This window comes from Heteronotia binoei, chromosome 4 (assembly GCF_032191835.1).
Source record: "Heteronotia binoei isolate CCM8104 ecotype False Entrance Well chromosome 4, APGP_CSIRO_Hbin_v1, whole genome shotgun sequence".
Classification (NCBI taxonomy): Eukaryota; Metazoa; Chordata; class Lepidosauria; order Squamata; family Gekkonidae; genus Heteronotia; species Heteronotia binoei.
The window spans coordinates 160337759-160359745 of NC_083226.1; the positions used below are offsets into that span (position 1 = coordinate 160337759).

General features: G+C 46.5%; 1 protein-coding gene across 4 annotated transcripts in view; it reads right to left on the reverse strand.

Moving 5' to 3' along the window:
* NEDD4L (NEDD4 like E3 ubiquitin protein ligase) overlaps positions 1-21987 on the reverse strand; it is a 415196-nt gene that overhangs the window by 207417 nt on the left and 185792 nt on the right. For all 4 annotated transcript variants that reach the window (XM_060236126.1, XM_060236125.1, XM_060236124.1 and 1 more), the window contains exons 3-4: positions 5211-5292; positions 2703-2741 (exon numbers count right to left, since the gene is read on the reverse strand). In XM_060236126.1, the coding sequence (XP_060092109.1) occupies positions 2703-2741; positions 5211-5292 (121 nt within the window). The remainder of the gene's footprint in view (positions 1-2702; positions 2742-5210; positions 5293-21987) is intronic.

Here is a 21987-nt window from a genome sequence, read left to right on the forward strand (position 1 = left end):
ATATTATACAACCACACAGAAAGTTTGCTTACTGGCACTTTACTGGTTAAAGTGGATCCAACCCTATTTGAATCCTTACTGGTTAAAGAAATGTGGATGCGGATACCTACACATTCTTTTTGGACTGAAGTCCTTTTTCACCAAACCTGTTCTTTTTACCTAGCTTACCTCTCATTCCACCTTCTCCTGCATTTAATAAATGTGCAGGATAAGTCGGGGTGTCAGTCTAGGACCTGGGAGATCTCAATTCAAATCTCCATTCAACTCTTGCAACAACCAAAAATGTTTCTCCCCCGGTCCTTCTCAAAGCTTTCAGAAAGTAACCTAGCAAACAACACTTCCTAGAGATTATCGCACACTGACTTTTCATTGGCTTGGCTTTTTCTGGACTAATGCAGGTCTTAGGAGCAGCCCTCAGTTTTGTTCCTCAAGCCTCTAGAATGGGCTGGGTCTTTCCCAAGATTTCACAGAACTTCTGGAGAAAGCTTGTGTCAAAGTTCTATGCAGGGGTGGAATTCTAGCAGGAGCTCCTTTGCATACTAGGCAATACCCCCTGATGTGGCCAATCCTCCAAGAGCTTACAAGGCTCTTTTTTTAAGCTCTTGGAGGATTGGCTACAGCGGCATGTGGCCTAATATGCAAAGGAGATCTCGCTAGAATTCCACCAATGATTCTATGGATCTTTCTCTATTGTTCTGTGCCACAAGTCTTTACTGCTGGTGCCACTTCCAGACACAGGTGGCCAGGACAGGCCCTTACATCCTGTGCTGTCTCTAACGTTACAAAGAACCTTGCAAGAAACTTCTGTCCACCACAAATCAACATTTGCACTGAAGGAAAGAGAGGCACGACTTTGGAATGTGCATTAACTAAGGAAAGCCCAGATGCTCAATGGTCCTCCTCATCCTCCAGTGGAATTTTTTCCCCCTCATTTTAAAGAGGGCAGCCAACAACAACCTTACAAGGGCCCTGCCCACTTTCTGAAACCCTGGCAGATGCCAAGGAAAGTACTGGGGGTACTATGATACTGACGGAAACCACACTGGGGAACCCTGGAATAGCGGTTTGGAGTAGAAGCATTTCCATTAAACAGAGAAATAGGGTTGGATCCAATTGGTTTTTCCATGGGGGGAAAGAGAGAGGGAGGAGTCCAATCTGATCACTCAAAAGGCTGGGGATCATGGTGTTAGAACAGACTAGCAATGGCTTTTGCTCAGTCCCCCAAAGACCACAAACACCATAAAGCAAGATAGATAGACAGGTTCATATCAGTCTCCTTCCTGTCTGGTTCTGCTTTCACTCATCCTCCCAGGCAACTCCCTTCTTCCTGTTCTCCTCCTCCTCCTTTCCTGCATGCATCAGAGAGGAACAGCATGGTGTCTCTCCTCCTGACCTGATTGAAACAGATGGCCTACTACAATCCAAAGCTATCCAGTTATGTAGAATAGTTTAGTCATTCTTTCTCTCCACTACAGTTATATGTTATGTTTTCTTTTAAATAAAATCACCACTATTGGTTTCTTAACTTAAAGCAAAGGCTTTCTGTGCAGTTTGTGAGAGAGTGTGGAGGGACAGCGGCTCAGTGGTAGAGATTCTGCTTGGTAAGCAGAAGGTCCCAGGTTCCATTCCCGGCATCTCCAACTAAAAAGGGTCCAGGCAAAAGAAGGCGTGGAAAAACCTCAGCTTGAGACCCTGGAGAGCCGCTGCCAGTCTGAGTAGACAATACTGACTCTGATGGACCGAGAGTCTGATTCAGTATAAGGCAGCTTCATATGTTCATTAGACTAGGCCATACTGCTGTGTTGAAGTTCAGAACAAGCACTCTGCTAAGTGAAGGTAAGGATGGCTGCCTGACCAATCCAGCCATCCTAAAACAAACCTAAGAATCGGGACCTGTATGGGGAAAAGATATGACGGACAGGGAATGGAATGAGGAGAACTGAGTGTGATTGACTGAAATATCTGGCTAGATTCAACCCATAGACCAGCGGTGGCCAAACTTGCTTCACATAAGAGCTATATAGAATAAATGTTAGATGTGTGAGAGCCAGAACACAAGGAAGGAAGGAAGGAAGGAAGGAAGGAAGGAAGGAAGGAAGGAAGGAAGGAAGGAAGGAAGGAAGGAAGGAAGGAAGGAAGGAAGGAAGGAAGGAAGGAAGGAAGGAAGGAAGGAAGGAAGGAAGGAAGGAAGGAAACCAGGTGGGGGAGGGAATACGAGGTGGAAAGAAAGCAACTTTAAATGCATTCTCCAAGCTACTGGCTGGCATGGCTTGGAGAAATGATTTAAAGAGACAAATGCTTCAAGAGCCACAAACGATGTGAGAAAGAGCCACAGGTGGCTACCGAACCGCAGTTTGGCCACCCCTGCCATAGATTATGTTTGGGGAGAACTGTGATTACAGCCTTCATCTGTGCACACCATTTTAGCTTCAACGCCTCCTCAAAGGGTTGTTGAGAGATGAAGAAACATTTGGCAAATTAAAGTGTGTTGTTATATGGTACAAAATATGAGTGACAGTCATACAACAGTCGCTGGGGCTTGACACTGGCAAACAAGTTCGTTACCCTTGAATTCCTTAGAGTAGAGCAAAACAGCCCTAATCAAAAAATCTGCCTGGAACTGCTTCCAGCCAGGTGCCAAGTGGCTGTACACAGAAGAGATCTGTCATTTTATTTTTATTTTTTTAAAAAAGCCAACTTACTCTAAAATAAAATTCTTCATTCCATTTCGGATTCAGCGTCTGCAAGAGGAAAAAAAAAGAGGAAATCATTCACATTGAGCAAGAGTGACAAAATAATCTGCAGCATTTCTCAAAACTCTTCAAACCTTGCCAGTGAGTACATTGCGCTACAGTTTAAAACAGGAAACAACGTTCTTTTTCTCAAGAGTCAGAAAGGCAAGAAAAAAAGGGGGGGAAGCATAGCAACAGCTTCCATCCGTAATAAATACACTGTCCTAGAGAAATTCATTCGCTGAGCAAACTTTGTGTGGGAGGGTAATACGAAATGGGATGAAGCAGAAATAGATGTCGGCTATAAATAGGAACCTCACAGTGGGAGGCAGATCATCGATGACCTGGGCAGAGATGTCTTAATGAAGGCTGTTAAATATTTCATTATTAAAATTCTTTAACATGTGGCTGGTGGTGTGGGGATGGAGTATGCCGCAAATGACCACTGTGTGAGCAGAGGGATAATTTTAGATTGCTGAAGCTAAGTCGTTAACATACACATGGAATTTATCTCCCTGTGGAAATACTGTTTTTTTCTCCAACAGAAAATGTTCAGATGACAACTTTTGAATTGTGGCAAACAAAACAGCATTTGTTGATAATTTAGCTCTACGCAGGCCCTCAGGGTGGTTTAAAACAAAGCTGAACACTACGCCGCATCCCTTTTAACACAATGTAAAATATAAACAATTATGGCAATAGTATACAAAGATTAGAACCCGATGGAAATCTAAAAGCAGCAAAAAATCATCCCTGAAGTCTCTCTGAAACAGCATAATTCAGCCATCTTTCTAAAGGCAAGTGGGTCTAATATGCTGTGCTAAATAACAAATTTCATTGTTGAAGGGTGCCACCACTGGAAAGGCTTTGTTCTTTATACTTAACAGCCTGTACATGTGAGCCCAGCAAAGATGGCTGTGGCTCCTTCCACACGGTGATGATTCTCCATTTGCCTTTCAGTTCTCCTGCAAGTCCTGAGCCACCAAAGGGGTTTTTTCAGGCTTAAAAAAAGAAAAGCTCAGCAACTGACATATTATTACAACCTGGCTCCTAACTCCACTGCATCTCCGGCTAAAAGTCTGGCTCTTGCCCCTATTGCTGAAGACGGGGCTTTTTTTGTAGAAAAGGCCCAGCAGGAACTCATTTGCTGGCTTGGTGTCAGGGTGTGGCCTAATATGCAAATGAGGTCCTGCTGGGCTTTTCCTAGAAAAATGCCCTGTGGGAAACAATGGTGATGTCAGGGGTGTGTGGCCCAATATGCAAATGAGTTCCTGCTGAGCTTTGTCTACAAAAAAGCCCTGGATTCAACCCATGTTATATCTTGTTTCTTCCTTCTCTTGCAGGAATATGACAACAGCAATAGTTAACTGGTGCTCATTATGCTTAAAGTACTGGGGGCAAGGAGATAGAGCATGCTTCAACTTCCCTGGGGAACATTTGCACCCAAGCCCCAGTGGCGTGTCAGGCAGAAGAAAAATAATGGCCTCCTGCCACTTTTGGGAGCTGACCCATTAATCAAAACATTGTGCAGCTGGGAGAGCGATCACGCAAGCTCAATTCCACGATTCCTATGCATTGTTCGGAACAAACCTTTGGGAACAGCCAGGTGCAAAAGGCCCGTGGGTGAAGGTGCAAACCTTTCTTCTTGCATTCACTGGCAACAGGGGTAATGACAGCGAGGGGCAAGACTGCTGCAAGCCCCATTGGCCTTAGCTGCTCAGGTAATCAAACGACTCCAATGACTGAGAGGTATCCCTACGAAACTGACACTTGCAGGCGGGCATAAGAGAGATCCACAGGGAATTATGCTAAATCATGACAAAGCACACAGGGGCTCTATTGGTGCTTGGGGGGAGCAAAGGTGGGAGGGCTTCTAGTGTCCTGGCCCCACTTGTGGACCCCCTGATGGCACCTGGTTTTTTTGGTCACTGTGTGACCCAGAGTGTTGGACTGGATGAGCCATTGGCCTGATCCAACATGGCTTCTCTTATGTTCTTATGGTCTCAATTGCAGGATGAGTGCCTTCCTAAAGAAGCTTCAGCTCCTCAAAAGAAAGAATGGGATGCTCTGTATTCTCAGTGCCTGAGAGGGACAACAGTGTGAGGACTTCTAGTGTCCTGGCCCCACTGGTGGATCTGGGTTTTGTGGCCACCGTGTGACCCAGAGTGTTGAACAGGACGGGCCATTGGCCTGATCCAACACGGTTTTTCTTATGTTCTTATGTTCTATTAGGGTTGCTAACTTGCAGACAGTGTCTGGAAATTTCATTGGATTACAACAGATCTCCATGTGAGAGGGATCATTTCAACTGGAGAAGATGGCTGCTTCGGAGAGGAAACTCTATGGTATTGTATCTCATTGAAGTCCCTCCCTTTCTCCCCATGCTCCACCCCCCAAATCTTCAGGTATTTTCCAACCCAGACGTAGTAACCCTAAGCTCTAAGCATCACTCACAGTGTCAGTTCAAAGAGACTTTACCTTTTTAATTGTTTTCGTCTGCACTAGGGCGAGTTCTCGGTTTTCATCTGCAACATACAATGAAAGCTTCACATAAGGGTCACTGCAAAACAAAAACAAAAGAAGAGCTTGGATTTAATCTTGACAGTTTAAAGCTCTTAAAAAGGGCATACTGAAGGCAATATAGCCTGGACTGCCCTCTCTATCAGTTACTCCAGTTAATTCACGTCATCAAATCATTCATATGCAAAATTATTGTTCATTAAAATATGTTTTCATCAACAGATTGCAATGGCATATTATAGAGACCTGGAGGGGAAAAAATTGTAATGTACATGATACAATAGATATAAGGTCATGTGTTAGTAGCAAACGAACTATACCTTCAGTTTTAGTCATGCAATTTACATTTTAAAAATACTAAACACTAAATTAAAATTACCGTATTTTTCGCTCCATAAGACGCACCTGAGCATAAGACGCACCTAGTTTTTAGAGCTGTTTGTGTGAATTTAGAGGCATTTGTGTGAATTTTTTGCAGTATTCGCTCCTTAAGACGCACACACTTTTCCCTCCACTTTTTTGGGGGGGGAAAGTGAGTCTTATGGTGCAAAAAATACGGTACTTAGAAATACACCGGCAATAGCAATTTAGGCCCCCCTCCCCATTGTGCAACAGTTACATTTCAATTTCCCTCTGAAAAGGCAGAGACCTGTTTAAAAAGGGAAAGGTAGTCCCCTGTGCAAGCACCAGTCATTTCCAACTCTGGGGTGACGTCGCATCACAATGTTTCATGGCAGACTTTTTACGGGGTGGTTTGCCATCGCCTTCCCCAGTCATCTACACTTTCCCCTCAGCAAGCTGGGTACTCATTTTACCGACCTCGGAAGCATGGAAGGCTGAGTCAACCTGAACCCAGCTTCTGCTGGGGTCGAACTCAGGTCGTGAGCAGAGAGCTCAGACTGCAGTACTGCAGCTTTACTACTCTGTGCCACAGGGCTGCAGAGACCTGTTACTTAATTCCCAAAGAAGGAAACCTGCAAAACAATAGATTCTGGTGGGTGGGCCTGCTGGTTTGAAGCAACAGAACAAAATTTGAGTTCAGTGGCTGCTTTAAGACCAACAAAGTTTTATTCAAGGCATCCGCTTTCGTGTGCAGGCACACTTCTGAATGTGTCTGAAGCAGCATGCATGCACAGAAAATGAAACTCTGTTGGTCTTAGGGTTGCCAAATCCAATTCAAGAAATAGCTGGGGACTTTGGGGGTGGAGCCAGGAGACTTTGGGGGTGGAGCCAGGAGACATTAGGGGTGGAGCCAAGATCAAGGCTGTGACAAGCATAATTGAACTCCAAAGGGAGTTCTGGCCATCACATTTAAAGGGACAGCACACCTTTTCAATGCCTTCCTTCCATAGGAAATCTTGAAAGATAGGGGCACCTTCTTTTGGGGCTCATAGAATTGGACCCCCTGGTCCAATCTTTTTGAAACTTGGGGGGTATTTTGGGGAGAGGCACTAGATGCTATACTGAAAATTTGGTGCCCCCAACTCAAAAAACAGCCCCCCCAGAGCCCCAGGTACCCGTGGATCAATTCTCCATGATTTTCTATGGGAATAAATGTCCACAGGGAATAACAGAGTTCCCAGCAGGCATTTCCCTCCCCCCCCCCGCTTTCTGATGACCCTGAAGCGGGGGGAGGGCCTCCAAACCGGGGGATCCCCTGTCCCCACCTGGGGATTGACAACCCTAGTTGGTCTTAAAGGGGCCACTGAACTCAAATTTTGTTCTGTTGCAAAATAATGTAACTGAAACAGTCAAGTACCCTCTAGTGGTTACAACGAATGGTACAAAAATAAAACACAACCCAGCAAGTTACGGTGCGTCATGAAGCCGACTGTCACCTGGGATTAATTAACTGTACAGACTTACTCCAGCCTAAATCCACTGATTTCAGCAGGTTTAGATGACAGAAACTCTGCATAAATTGTGCTCTTCTTTACACCAGAGGGAACGAAGGTCCACACAAACATACACATAAATACACAAAATTCATTTGTCAACTGTTAATTATCAAAGCTTCAAGAAACGAAATTAATATGCTTCAGATAATTACCAAATACTGAGGGAGTCTTCTACAGACAACATATGGCCACTTGCATCGTAAAGTTAAAAGTGATCTAATATGACTTAGAAATTAAAAAAAACTGTCTGCAAATGACGTCTTTAAAACCTATGTGAGTCAGTTTTCCCACAGTCTCCATAAACAAGGGGGTGTGATCCAGCCAGCTTTTTCACCAGGTCGCCCCAATTCTCCTTCTCACTACACTCCCCCACCTCCAATCCCATGCAGCTTCTGTCCATACAAGTCCCAAAATTTCCTGCTGGGCTTTTCCTACAGCTGCTGCCAAAGCAACCTTGTTAAAAATCCACCAGAAAAGGTGTTGGTGGTTGCTACAGTGTCCAAGCCTTCTGAGGTCCGTAAAATGAGTTACCCAGCTTGCTGGGGGGAGGGGGGAGTGTAGATGACTGGGGAAGGCAATGGCAAACCACCCCATAAAAATTCTGCTGTGAAAATGCCGTGATGCGATGTCACCCCAAAGTTGGAAATGACTGGTACTTGCACAGGGGAATACCTTTACCTTTTTTTTTTTTTTACAGTGCCCATGGGCACTATGTTGAAGACCCCTGAACTAAGGAAAAAACAATCGAGGGAGGGAGGAAACTGGCTTTCTCAAGGCCTTGTGGACTGACGTTATGTTTAACACACATGCCTTCCTTCCTAGGCTATACTTGAAGGCCACCCGGGATCGGGCCTTCTCTGTCGCAGCTCCACTGCTGTGGAATCAACTCCCTGAGGAGGTGCGGGCCCTATGATGCTTAGATCAATTCCGTAGGGCCTGTAAGACCCACCTTTTCAAGATGGCCTTCAACTAATGACAAAGCTAGGAAATGCTGCTGAACATGCTTTTAGTTACTGAATTCCACTGAAGATCTAATGTTTATAATGCCACATTGTTAAATGTTAATTTTAATAATCTATAATTTTGTTTTAACCATGTTTTTATAAGTATAATTGATGTACAGTGTATTTTATGTTTATTTATTTATTACTTTATATTTATATCCCGCCCTCTCCGCAAGCGGACTCAGGGCGGCTTACAATATCATAAAAACAATCAATTTCATAAAACATATAAAACCATAATACATTTATCAGGTTAAAAACTATTACGATATCTCAGTCTAGTCTGGCGGTATTAGGTTCTGACTATGACCACCAGCTTCTGTAGGATGTCCGGTGGCAGCCCATTTTCAGTCAACCAGAAAAGCCTGCCTGAACAGTTCGGTCTTACAGGCCCTGCGGAACGCCGACAAATCCCGCAGGGCCCTTATAGCTTCTGGGAGGGTGTTCCAGAGTTCTGGTGCTGCCACCGAGAAGGCCCTAGATCTTGTTGCGGATGTTGTGAGCCGCCCTGAGCCTGCTTCGGCATGGAGGGCGGGATAGAAATAAAATAATAATAATAATAATAATAATAATAATAATAATAATAATAATAATAATAATTATTATTATTATTATTATTATTATTATTATTATTATTATTATTATTATTATAATACTTTTCAGGGCTATGTTCCTTCCTGCTCACCAGGTCCAAAACAAGGGCAGCCAATTATAATCGTGCAATGTTCCCAATGAACCCCCAGTTTGCTGTTCCATATTTAAAATTTACAACAGTACCTCGTGTAGGTACTTGGGAGCAGGGGTGGAATTCTAGCAGGAGCTCCTTTGCACATTAGGCCACACACCCCTGATGTAGCCAGTCCTCCAAGAGCTTACAAGGCTCTTTTTTTTGTAAGCTCTTGGAGGATTGGCTACTTCAGGGCTGTGTGGCCTAATATGCAAAGGAGCTCCTGCTAGAATTCCACCCCTGCTCGGGAGCAAGTTCCACTCCGTTCAACAGGACTTCCTCCCAGCAGAGTGTTCTTAGCCTTAACAGAGTGCAGACTGTGCCTCTCTTAACTAAGCTAAGGAAGAAAAGGGTGAGACACTTCTGAAGAGATTCGTAGGGGAGGGGAAAACATATTGCATTTACAACGCACTACGGTAGCAAATTCCAAAATAATATAAACTTTGAATGTGATTTTCTTTCCTGTAAACAATTTCCCCCTCTCTTTTCTATAAACAGTAATTAAAGACTCGATTGTTGTTGTTGTTTTCTGAAAAAATATGACTGCATTACATTCAGCAAGGAGGATTACAGAAACAAACGTCGTCTCTATGCACCATTATTCCAGGGCAGAAGCTTTACTGCTAGGGTTGTCAACTTTATGGTAAACTCACAGAATTTCCTGCATTTCCTAGAGCGGGGTGGCCAAACTTCCTTAATGCAAGAGCCACATAGAAATAAATGTCAGATGTTTGAGAGCTGCAAGACATGAATGTCAGATGTTTGAGAGCCGGAAGGGAGTGAAGGAGGGAGAGAGGAAGGAAGGAAAATAGATAGAGGAAGGGGGATGGAGGGAGTGGTGGAAAGACAGTAACTTTAAATGCGTTCTCTAAGCTGCCAACTGGTTTGGCTTGGAAAAGTGATTTAAAGAGAGAAATGCCTTCTCCAAGCCAGGTGAGGAGGTGGTGAGGGCTTTGAGAGCCACACAAAGGCTGGGAAGCACCCAGGGAGCGACTGAGAGGCGCACGAGCACTCCGGAAGCTCCTTCAGTGCACACAGAGACTGTCCTTGTTTCGGGGGCAGGTCGCATGCCATCTGGAGGTTTCTGGTCTGCTCCTTTTCCAGCTGGCTGTCTTTGGGGGCAGCTTCATGCCATCCTGAGCCAGCCGTCTGTAATCACCCCTAGTGAGTTTTACAGCAGAGTGGGGATTTGAAACCAGGCCTCTTTGTTTCTAGTCCACACTTCAACCACTATGCCACACCAGCTCTCTAAGGAGAAGGTGGTCCCGAAAGGCTTTGAGTGGTGAAGGTTAGTCTTTTTGGCAACTTGGGGCTAAAGTGAGAGAGAATCCACTCAGTGGGAGCTGTGTGTGGTTCGCATGCTGTCTAATTTTAGATGGCTTGTTTCTAGCCTGTTGAGATACGGAACAGACAGCAGCACCAATTTTTATTGCTTTGCTTCTACACAACCTTTTTTCCCATTTCTGCACATGTTCAGTCCTGATGGAGGGGGAAAAGATCAAGATGGGTAGCCGTGGTGGTCCGTCCGTAGCAGCAGAAAAGAGCAGGAGTCCAGCAGCACCTTCAAAACTAACAAGATTTGCGGCAGAGAATGAGCTTTCGTGAGTCACTGCTCAGTTCAGATACCTGAAGAAGGGAGCAGTGATTCACAAAAGCTCTTTAAGGTGCTACCGGAATCTCGCTCTTTTCTATTGAATTGGGGAGAAAGTCGAGGTATAAATGAAGTAATGAATAAACAGAGTATTCCAGGGCTTTTTTTGTAGCAGGAACTCCTTTGCATATTAGGCCACACACCCCTGATGTAGCCAATCCTCCTGGAGCTTACAGGGCTCTTCGTACAGGGTCTGCTTTCTTAGTTTCGGGCAGAGAGTTGTGTTTCTGTCTCGTGCATGCCTACATAGGGCTGCCAGGTCTGATAATTGTGCCTGAGAGGAACTGTGCCTGTTCCAGGAGTGGGGGTGGAGTGCTGCAACATGCTGACATCATGTGGAGGTGACATCATCACATTGGAAACGCCACATAGCAATGTTCTGTTTTTTGGGCAAAACTCTATGGTAAAATCACCTTCAAACCATAGAGTTTTTTCCCAAAAAGAACGTTGCATCTCCAACTAAAAAGGGTCCAGGCAAATAGATGTGAAAAACCTCTGCTTGAGACCCTGGAGAGCCGCTGCCAGTCTGAGTAGACAATACTGACTTTGATGGACCAAGGGTCTGATTCAGTATAAGGCAGCTTCATGTGTTCATGTGCAGTGTGACGTCACCAATATGATGATGTCACTTTTGCGTGATGTCAGTACATTGTATTTTGGGGTGGGGTTTTCCCCTGATGGCCAACAGTCAGCAGCAGGAAGGATACCAAAAAACCAGGGGTTCCCCCACCTCCAACTGGGGAATGGCATCTCATTCTCCCCGCCCCATAGATGGTGTCCCTGCAGCAGCAGCAGCCCTTCCACACATGCTACAGTGAATACGCGTATATCCTTCCTGTACATGAGTACATCTGTTATGACAGGAGGCCTCCTGCAGACCGCTGCTGTTGCCTGTTGCTGCTCTGAGCAGCTGTGGGAGAAAAATAAAACTGCTAACGGCCTCCGTTCCTTTATATCACAGCCCGAAAGGAGCAATGGGTGGCTCTAGGGCAGGGGTGGCCAAAAATCATACACAGAGGTCTTTGCGTCTAGCTGCCATTTCACTATGTTACAATAGAGGGAACAGATTCTGGTAAATTTTTGTTGCCATATACAGAATAATGCTCACACATCTATAATATTATAGAACACAACTAAGGTATCTACACAAGTGCGGGGGGGGGATATAGACCATAAATACCAATTAAAAAACACAGAATCTTTCCAACATCCTGATAACATGGACAAATCCTCTCTTAAGAAGAACTGAAGAAGAATATCAGTGCCATCACCAGAGCCAGTTTGGTGTAGTGGTTGAGTGCGCGAACTCTTATCTGGGAGAACTGTGTTTGATTCCCCACTCTTCCACTTGCGGCTGCTGGAATGGCCTTGGGTCAGCCATAGCTCTCACAAGAAATGTCCTTGAAAGGGCAGCTGCTGTGAGAGCCCTCTCAGCCCCACCTACCTCACAGGGTGTCTGTTGAGGGCGGGGGGAGGTAAACGAGATTGTGAGCTGCTCTGAGATTCAGGGTGGAGGGCGGAATATAAACCCAATGTCATCTTCTTCTGATGAGAAGAACCTTACCAAACACTGATACAGCAGCTCGAGTAACAAAGCAAGATAACCAGGCAGCCTCAGAAACTGAACTTCTATAACCTTCCAACTGTCAGGATGTGACAGACTAATGGTGGCTGCATTCAGACCAAGGCAGGCCCATAGCCAAGGCGGGGGGGGGGGGGTGCACAGCCCCTCTATTAAACCCTCCTTCCGCCTGTAGGGCCTTCTGTTCAGTGCGGTTGAACTTGCACCCCCCCCCCACCACGCTGCCCGTGCCTCCTCTGCCGGCACGCCACCACTGCCGCCGCCTGCCCCTGCTTTCCCTTTCCTTTCTGTCGCCTGCCCCCCTCCCCCACACGATCATGGTAGGGCCCAGGTGCACAGGGGGGAAGTGACATAAAGGGAAAGGGGGCAGATGGTGGTAGCGGCTAGCCAGCGAAGAAGGCACAGGCTGCTGCGGCGTGCTGGGGGGTACAAAGGGTAGGGAAAGGAGGGGTGGGCAGCGGTAGCGGCGGGCCAGTGAAGGAGGCATGGGTGGCGGACGGGCGGTACGCTGGGGGGGTGCGAAGGGATGGGAAAGAAGGGGTGGGTGGCGGTAATGGCGGGCCAGCGAAGGAGGCACGGGTGGCAGGCGGGCAGTGCACTGGGGGGGGGTGCAAAGGGAAGGAGCAGGCAGGCGGGCACCGTGCCTGGGGGGGGGCAAAAGGAAGGGAAGGGAAGGGAAGGAGGATTTGGCGGCAGCCGGCGGGTAGGCAGAGGAGGCAGGGAAATTCATAAAATTTGTGCAAACAGAGCCATCTGGTGCCGCAGGCCCCCCACCTCGGGGGCCCCTTCACCCAAAATTTTCTGGCTACAGGCCTGAACCAAGGCAGTGTTTTTTAAAATGTTTATGTAACTATAACCACATGACTTAATCCTGGTACTTACTACCGATGCAACACCTGTGGAAGACACAGAAGAGATGATACATCAGTACCAAACTCCAGTTAAGCTGATATCCACTGTGTTCAAAGGGCAGATGAAGGCAAAGAAGAGGCTCTGCCACTGAGCCTCAGCTCCTCCTTTTGACTTTAAAGGACTCTGAAGGGCATAATTCTGGTTCATACTGCATTTTTAGTCATCAGATCAGAATAATAAATTGGTTCAGTGGGATGGTGGTGAAAAGAGCAGAAATCCTGCATTTCCGCTTTCAGAACAGGGCTGAATTATTAATTAAATTTACGAAGGATAACTTGCTGGTGTTGCCAGAAGTTATTTGTTCTGCAAACACCCTTCTGTACTAATAAAGCTTATATTTCATCCTTACTACAATCCTAACCTACAAATACGTAAGTATTGTTATTCCTGCATTGGTGGTGGTGGGGGGGGAGTCTAAGGCAGAGAGAGAGAGAGAGAGAGAGAGGTACTTGCTATGCAATTCTGCTCTTTAAAAAAATCCCAAAAGTAATTTGCCTATTTGGCTAAGAATATACAAACATTGGAATGGGATAGGAAATACTTGTAAAGATGCAAACTGTCAAAGTGCATTACACATGTGACCTTGTTACTACAATCCTTATCTACAAGTAGGTAAGTGTTGTCCTCCCTGTACTGGGGGAGGGGGGGTCTAAGGCTGAGAAGAAACATAGAGCTGGAAGGGTCATCTAGTCCAACTTCTTACACTAGGGGTGTCAAACATGCAGCCCAAGGGCTGAATCAGGCCCCTGGATGGCTCCTAAGCACCCCAAGCAATTGGCTGCCATCTGCTTTCTTCTTCCGCTTTTTTGCTTCCTTCTACATAACAGCTTGCTTTGCAAGGCTTGCTCAATCACACAGGAGCTACAGTGCAAAACCTCTATTTTCTCCATTGGCTGAGGTTCCTCCCTTGGAGAGGAAAGGGGGGAGGGAGAGCTTGCTTTGCTAGGCTCTCTCAATAGCACAGGAGCTACAGAGCAAAGCCTCTATTTTCTCCATTGGGGAGGAGGAATAGCTTACTTTGCCAGGCTCTCAATTGCACAGCAGAGCTACTGAGTGAAACCTCTCTTCCTTGTACTGGCAGAGGCTCCTCCTCCTCCTGGTCCCCTGGGGAAGGAAGGAAAAAGCCAGAGCTTCCTTTGCCCAGTTCCCTGGATCCCATGGGAGAGATACAAAGAAAGCACTTCTAAGACCAATGAGTGCTAATGGTTTAAGCATGTTTTAAAGTGTTTTTTTTTTAAAAAACTTTAATTATGTTTGTCTTCGTCCTTTATATAAATTATATAAATGCCCTTTATATAAATATCTGCTACCTAATCTTAAAGAGTTACACATATGGCCCGGCCTGACAATAGGGCTGCCAAGCCCCCGGTCCAGGTGGGGGTTCCCCCACCCGAGAGGTTCCCAACACGCCAGCCCACAATGGGCCGGTGGGGGAAACCTCCCCCAACATCGTCAGCGCGATGACATCACCCGGAAGTGCCACCATCGTGCCGGCGAAGTCACAAGCGGCCAGTCTAGGCGTTTCCGGGATAATTCTATGGTTTTCCCGGATGCTCTAGCCATTTGGGAGGGAAAACTCTATGGCACACGCTGGGGACTTGGCAACCCTACCTGACAAGGTCTCATTTATGTGAGGTTTGGCCCTCATAAGAAATGAGTTCCACATCCCATAGCAACCCTCCCTCACACACCCCCATGACCCCCTGCTCTATGCCTGAAGGAAGGAGGAAAACCCTCCGGGGTCCCTAGGTCAATCTAGCCTGAAGGAAAATTCCTTCCTGACCCCACACTGGGGATCAGCATTATCCTGGGCGTATAGAAAAGGGCTGCAAGAGTCAAATGCTGATTTATTCCCTTCCTGCCCTCCCTCTGAAAAGCTGCTTGAACGCACAGAAGGAAGGAAGGATGAGCTGGTATGGCCCCTGCCGCTTCATTCTGATCCTAAGGGTTACCATCAATTTATTTACAAAATTCATAGCCCTGCCTTTCTGCCTTCATTAGGACCAATCAGATGGCTAACAGATTTTAAAAAAAATACACAAAACCCACTTTGAAAGCCATTCAAACAAAAACACATAATTAAAAACAATTAAAAGCCAAGCTCAAACACACATACAGAAACTCCAAAACAACCATTACAACACATGACAGGAAGGATGGATCGCTGAAGGCACACCAGACAAAACAAAACAAATGCCTTCTTTACTCTCTGGTGGAAGCAGAGTTGCCAGGTCTGTGTCGGAAAATATCTGGAGACTTTGGGGGTTGAGCTGGGAGAAGGCAGGGTTTGGGGAGGGGCCTCATCATGGTTTAAGGCCATAGAGTCCACCCTTCAAAGCAGCCATTTTCTCCAGGGGAGCTGATCTCTGCCAGCTGGAGATCAGTTGTAAAAGTGGGAGATCTCCAGGCTCCACCTGGAGGCTGGCAACCCTAGGTGGAAGATAGCCACAGAAGGGGAAAGATGAATCTCTCCAGGAAGAATTCCAGAGTTTTGGTGCCACAACCAAAAAGGCCCTCTTCTGCTTGGTCTCTAAAAGGTAGGGATACCCAAAGGAGGGTGTCAGACCATAATGATTGAGTTACTGTGCATAGTCTAAGTAACCCTTCATTTCATTTTTTTTTATTTTTCATTGTTTATACATAACACGCCATTTTTATGCCAGTCATACACAGTTGACAAACAAATAATGTTGACAATGTATGCATTTTTCCAACAGGGGGAGGAATTTTTCAAGGACGCAGAAAACAGTACAGTCATGGTATGGAGGGTGGTTTATCACAGAAGCGAACCAAAATTGAAATGGGAATATTCGAATCAAACCAGCAAGCCTGTGAAATTCGACCTTTTTTGCAGCAGCAGGAACTCCTTTGCATATTAGGCCAAACATTCCTGATGTAGCCAATCCTCCAAGAGCATACAAGGCTCTTCTTACAGGGCCTATTGTAAGATCCAGGAAGAGTGGCTACATCAGGGGTGTGTGGCCTAATAAGCAGAAAAGCCCTGCCAGTAACTAAATGCCTTCCTCGGCCAAGACTGTCCTCATAGTTCATGTCTGACATATCTGAGTTTTGGAAACCAAACCACATTTCCTAATTATCAGACATCAATCTTACAGGTTAATTAGACTGAGGTTGCAGGTAGCCACAATGGCCCGAAAAGCTCTAGAAACAAAAGCCACATAATATCATCGGTTAAGATGAACCAAAGGAACACAAGAGGGACTGCAAGGATGTTGAGCTCTGCCACAACACTTCACCAAGCTGTTATATACTGGAGGAAGGGGGTGTTGTTTCAGGTCAAGACTTGAAAACTCCTTGTCTGTATTCCAGGTAGAATGTCGGGGAGATATGAAGAGGAAAGTGGTGCAGGTTGGAGTCTGTGGTAGGTGGGGATCTGTGAGACTTGTGGGGGGAATTCCACCCCTCCCCTTGCCTGCCAGGGCAGCCGCTAGCTGGTCAACCCCCCTCCCCCATGGGCAATGTGACTGCTGCCACATCCTTCCCCTTGTTGCCTGTCTGGCTCACCCATCCGCTTGCCAGCTCCCAGGCAGGGGGGTGGCACTGGTGACTCCTTTGCTCATCTGTTTGCCCGCACTGCTGCCTCTCCATAGCTCAGGGGGTGGTGGAGTGGCGGCAGCACCACCAACGGCTTGTTCCTCTGTCCCATGCCACACTGCTACGCCTCTGTGGCATACACAACAGGACCAAGGCAGCGGAAGTTTCCACCCACCCACCCTCATGTCCGTCCTGATCCTCACCTCTTCTCAACAAGAAGAGGAGGGCAGCAGTTCCTGGTTTCCCTCCATCACCTCAGCAAGAGGGGACCAGCGATGACTTCATCTCCTCCTTTCAACCCACTGAAAAAGAAGAAGACTGCAGATTTATACCCTGCCCTTCTCTCTGAATCAGCGATTCAGAGCGGCTTGTTGTTGCTGTTGTTCACTCGCACAGTCGAGTCCGACTCTTTGCAACACCGTGGACAAACTCACGCAGGGCTTTGGTTAGATGATGATGATGATGATGATATTGGATTTATACCCTGCTCTACACTCTGAATCTCAGAGCAGCTCACAATCCTTCCTCCCACACAACAAACACCTTTGAAGTTGGTGGGACTGAGAGAGCTCTCCCAGAAGCTGCCCCTTCAAGGGCAACTCTTGTGAGAGCTATGGCTGACCCAAGGCCATTCCAGCAGCTGCAAGGGGAGGAGTGGGGAATCAAACCTGGTTCTCCCAGATAAGAGTCCATACACCAAACTGGCTCTCACTGGGCATGGAGGCTCCCCCTCCAGATTTTCTTTGATGGAGGTCTGCCATCCAAGTACTTGCCAGAGTCGACCCTGCTTAGCTTCTGAGATCTGATGAGACTGGGCTTGCCTGGGCTCACCATGTCAGGGCTAAATCTTCCTTCACTCTGCATGGCTGCAGTTCTGGGATTTAAGTATCCACAGATGAGGCCACGTTGATTATTATAATATATTGACAGGGCCGACCTAGACTGTCTGGCACCCTCGGAAGGTTAACTTCTGGTGCCCCTCCCCCCGTACTGATAATATCTCCGAGTGACATGGTGCTGCTCAATTTGGTGCCCCCAGAAGGCCAGCGCCCTAGGCAATCGCCTAGCTTGCTTAGTGGTAGAGCCAGTCCTGTATATTGATAAATATAAAAATATACATTCAATCAGTTTTTGACTTAGTGTCTCTCTAAGGCAGAAAAGAACACACCAGTCGGTTAAAAGGCTGAGAATGAAGGAAGAGAACAAAACGGAACAGTTGTAATATTGTTGTACTTCAGAAGGCATTTAAGGGAGGCTAAACTGCTTGGGCAGATTTGTCTGTGTCGTTGATCTGTGCACTGTCTCTATCTCATGAATGGACTGTTATGTTGTTCTTGTGCCTACACAACTTGTTAGCCGCCTCAAGGTTAAGGCGGGATATGAAAACTGCAAATAATGCAAACTGGAGATTAATTTGAGATGACACACTAAGTAAAGAATCAGTGGAAGCCAAATTGGGTAACACTGCCTAATGGCAGGAAGATCCCATAAGCATAGTTTTTCCCCAGATCATTTGCTTCCAGTTTCCTCTTCCTCCTCAACCAAGAAAAGCAGCCTGACGTACCAGCTTCAACCAGCACTATTTTATCCATTCAGACTAGCTGGTTATAAGAACATAAGAACATAAGAGAAGCCATGTTGGATCAGGCCAATGGCCCATCCAGTCCAACACTCTGCATCACACAGTGGCCAAGAAAAAGATGAAGAAGATATTGGATTTATATCCCACCCTATACTCTGAATTTCAGAGTCTCAGAGCAGTCACAATCTCCTTCCCTCCACCCCACAACAGACACCCTGTGAGGTAGGTGGGGCTAAGAGAGCTCTTACAGCAGCTGCCCTTTCAAAGACATATAAAAGCTATGGCTGACCCAAAGCCATTTCAGCAGCTGCAAGTGGAGGAGTGGGGAATCAAACCTGGTTCCCCCAGATAAGAGTCTGCACACTTAACCACTACACCATCAGGAGGTCCATCAGTGGGGCCAGGACATCAGAAGTTCTCACACTGTCACCCCTTCCAAGCACCAAGAATGCAGAGCATCACTTGCCCCAGACAGAGAGTTCCATCAATACGCTGTAGCTAATAGCCACTCATGGACCTCTACTCCATATGTTCTTGCATCCAACTTATACAGCAGTCCTGAGACCAAGACCTAAAAGGACTCCTTTTTCTTTCTTTCTTTTTCTAAAACATCCAGACTCATGAAGACTTTTGGAGAACTTCTAAACCTTACCTGCTCGTCCTCATCACTTTGGTTGGTCTAAATAAAAAGGTATTGCACAGGCTCTTGTTACGCATTAATTGTGCGCATTTCTCAAGGACTCTCTCAGCAGCAAAACAATCAGGCCTCCACTTTCCAAAATAATTAACGCTTATTGAACACTGTCGCGGACAGCCAGAAACAAGACACCAGGGCACCACCACTGTCTTCCAGAAGACCAGCAACGGCTCCATCTTCCCAATGTGTTGGGTAGATTAATTAGGCAATGTAATTCATTACCACATCAACTGGTTACGAAGCAACCGCCTCACAAGTCTTCTGGATTCTCTTGCACCCAGTGGCCCTCTTTTCCTGGGAAGGTGGAGGCTGCACAGTGAAATATGCTCCCTCCCTTGGCTGTCTACCCAAATCACTCCTTGTCTTTTAAGAAACACACAGTGAGATGCTCTCCTAGCCAATGTCCCCTCCAAGCTGAGTTAGTGTGAGCTAGCTCACAGTTTTTTAGCCTCCGGCTCACATATTTTTGTCTTAGCTCAGGAAGGACGGCCCCAGAGCAAACTAATTTATGCAATAGCCAAATTGCTCTCTCACAACGTTAATGCCAGTAGCTCATTAAGTGGACTTTTTGCTCACAAAACTCTACAGCTTAGAGGGAGTATTGCTCCTAGCTAGTTGTGAAGAGTTCCAGGTTTCCCTCCTGCCCTGCCTTTGCTTTCGGGTGACGGGAAATGTGGGGATGACTGAATAAATCAGCATTGGTGCGGGATCCTCCTCATCCTTTTCCTGCATCACCTTCTTTAATTCTGAGCACTAGCCTACACAGTATAGCGAAGGAAGGTGCTGACCCTCTCCATTTCGTGAAGATCAAGGTAGCAAGATCATCCTTCTTGCCTCTTCCATCAGCAGAGATCATAGAATCATAGAGTTGGAAGGGACCTCTAGGGTCATCTAGTCCAACCCCCTGCACAATGCAGGAAACTCGCAAATACCTCCCCCTAAATTCACAGGATCTTCAGATGCATGGATGAAAGACGGGCGAGAGTCAAGGTCTCCTCCTTCCTCCTCCTCACCGCAGCCCAATACCCATCATCCAGCACAACCGAAAGCTGGCATGGTGTGGTGGCTGGAGCGTCAGACTAGGCTCTGGGAAAGCCAGTCTTGAATTCCTGCTCTGCTATGTAAGCTCACTGGGTGACCTTGGACCGGGCATGCCATTTTAGCCTGCTCCACCTCATAAAGTTGTTGTTTGGGAGAAAATGGTGAAGGGGAGAAAGTTGTAAGTCACTTTGGGTCCCTACTGGGGAGAAGGGGTGGGTGGGTTTAATAAGTAAATAAACATGTCTCAAGACTTAACACAACCGCACACTCCTGAAGCCTCGCCAGACTGTCCCCTCTAAAAATGGACAGGATTCCTCACACCCTCATCAGAGGGCCCCTCGTGGTTCCAGCGGCCAACGTGCTTCATCTTTCCATTTCCACATCCTATCTAGTCTACACCACTGGTACTCCAAAATGAATTAACATTCAGGGTCTCTCTTTCCCTTTAGCAATTCCATAGTCAGTGTGATACAGTGACAAATATGTCAGACTAGGAGATCCGAGTTCAAATTTCCACTGAGCCACGAAGCACACTGGGTGGACTTGGACCAGTCTCTCTCTCACACACACCCATGCACACACATACAGGGGGAGGAGAAGTTGGATTTATTCCCCACTCTTCAGTACCTGGAGCAGCTTATAATCTCCTTTCCCTCCCCCTCCCCACAACAGACACTCTGTGAGGTAGGTGGGGCTAAGAGAGCTCTGCTCTTGAGAGAACAGTTCTGAGAGACCTGTGACTGACCCAAGGTCACCCTGTTGACTGATTGTGGAGGAGTGGGGAATCAAACCCAGTTCTCCAGATTTGAGTCCGCTGCCCTTAACCACTACATAATTAGACTTAATGGTGCCCATGGGCCCGACCTGTGGATGCTGATGCCATTTCAGAGACGAATTCGTCCACGTGCGTCAAAGCAGTCAACATTTCGGCACTTGATAAAGTGTTTTTTGGGCCTGATAAGAATTTTTGAATGTCCAAATTAATCTCTAAAATGGCGCCAACAGCCATGTTTCAGAGCTGTGGACATGCCAGCATCTAGTTGGGTCCTCTGCCGAACCTAGAGTTGGAACGAGCATAAAATGCGGAGAAGAGATCCAAGAAATACTTCACAGTGCGATTTTGGAAATCTGGAGTGCCACTATTTATGGGCAGATATCTGTAAAGAATATTTGTATACACACGCTCCACTAACATTAATGTTTTAATGTTTTAAATGTTTGTAACTGTGTAAAATGCCTAAAACTTAATATTGTTATGTTAGACTTCATGTGTTGTGAGCCGCCCTGAGCCACCTTGGTGGGAAGGGCGGGATATAAATCATAAATAAACTAAACTAAAAAACTATAACAGAATCACACACCTCATTTGACTCCAGGTCTTTTCTCCAGAAAAGAATATATTTTATCCCTAATGTCCAAATGTGCTTTAAGTAGGGCTTTTTTTGTAGCAGGAACTCCTTTGCATATTCGGCCACACACCCCTGATGTAGCCAATCCTTCAAGAGCTTACAGTAGGCCCTGTACTAAAAGCCTTGTAAGCTCTTGGAGGACTGGCTACATCAGGGGTGTGTGGCCGAAAATGCAAAGGAGTTCCTGCTACCAAAACACCCCCAACGCCCTGGCTTTAAGCAATGCGCAGTTCGGGTAATGGGTATTTTCAATTTGAATCAGAATTCCTATTTCAGTATAGCCAATGTGCTCTTCCCCACCCCCGCCACTTTCCCCATTTCTCTGACCTCATTGTTTGCTACCCATCAGCATTATGAACAGAGACACATAAAAGCACCTGGGTGCTTTTTTTCTGGGACACCGCCTGTCCCAAAATAGAAAGTGCGGGGGTGGTTGTTCGGAAGGTGTAGATATAGTAATACCTGCAACACGCCTTGTGCGGACCTTCCACCCTGGCCTCACAGGGGTACTGATTAAGGCTCCATCTGCTCCCAGTTGGAACTGGAAACTACAAAACTTGTCTGTCTTCACATGAAGAGGAGCTGTGTGCAGCACAGAGTGCAGGAAACAGGACAAAAATCCCGTACCCTCTCTAACTGTTCTACTGCAGACCAACACAGCTGCCTTCTCAAACGGC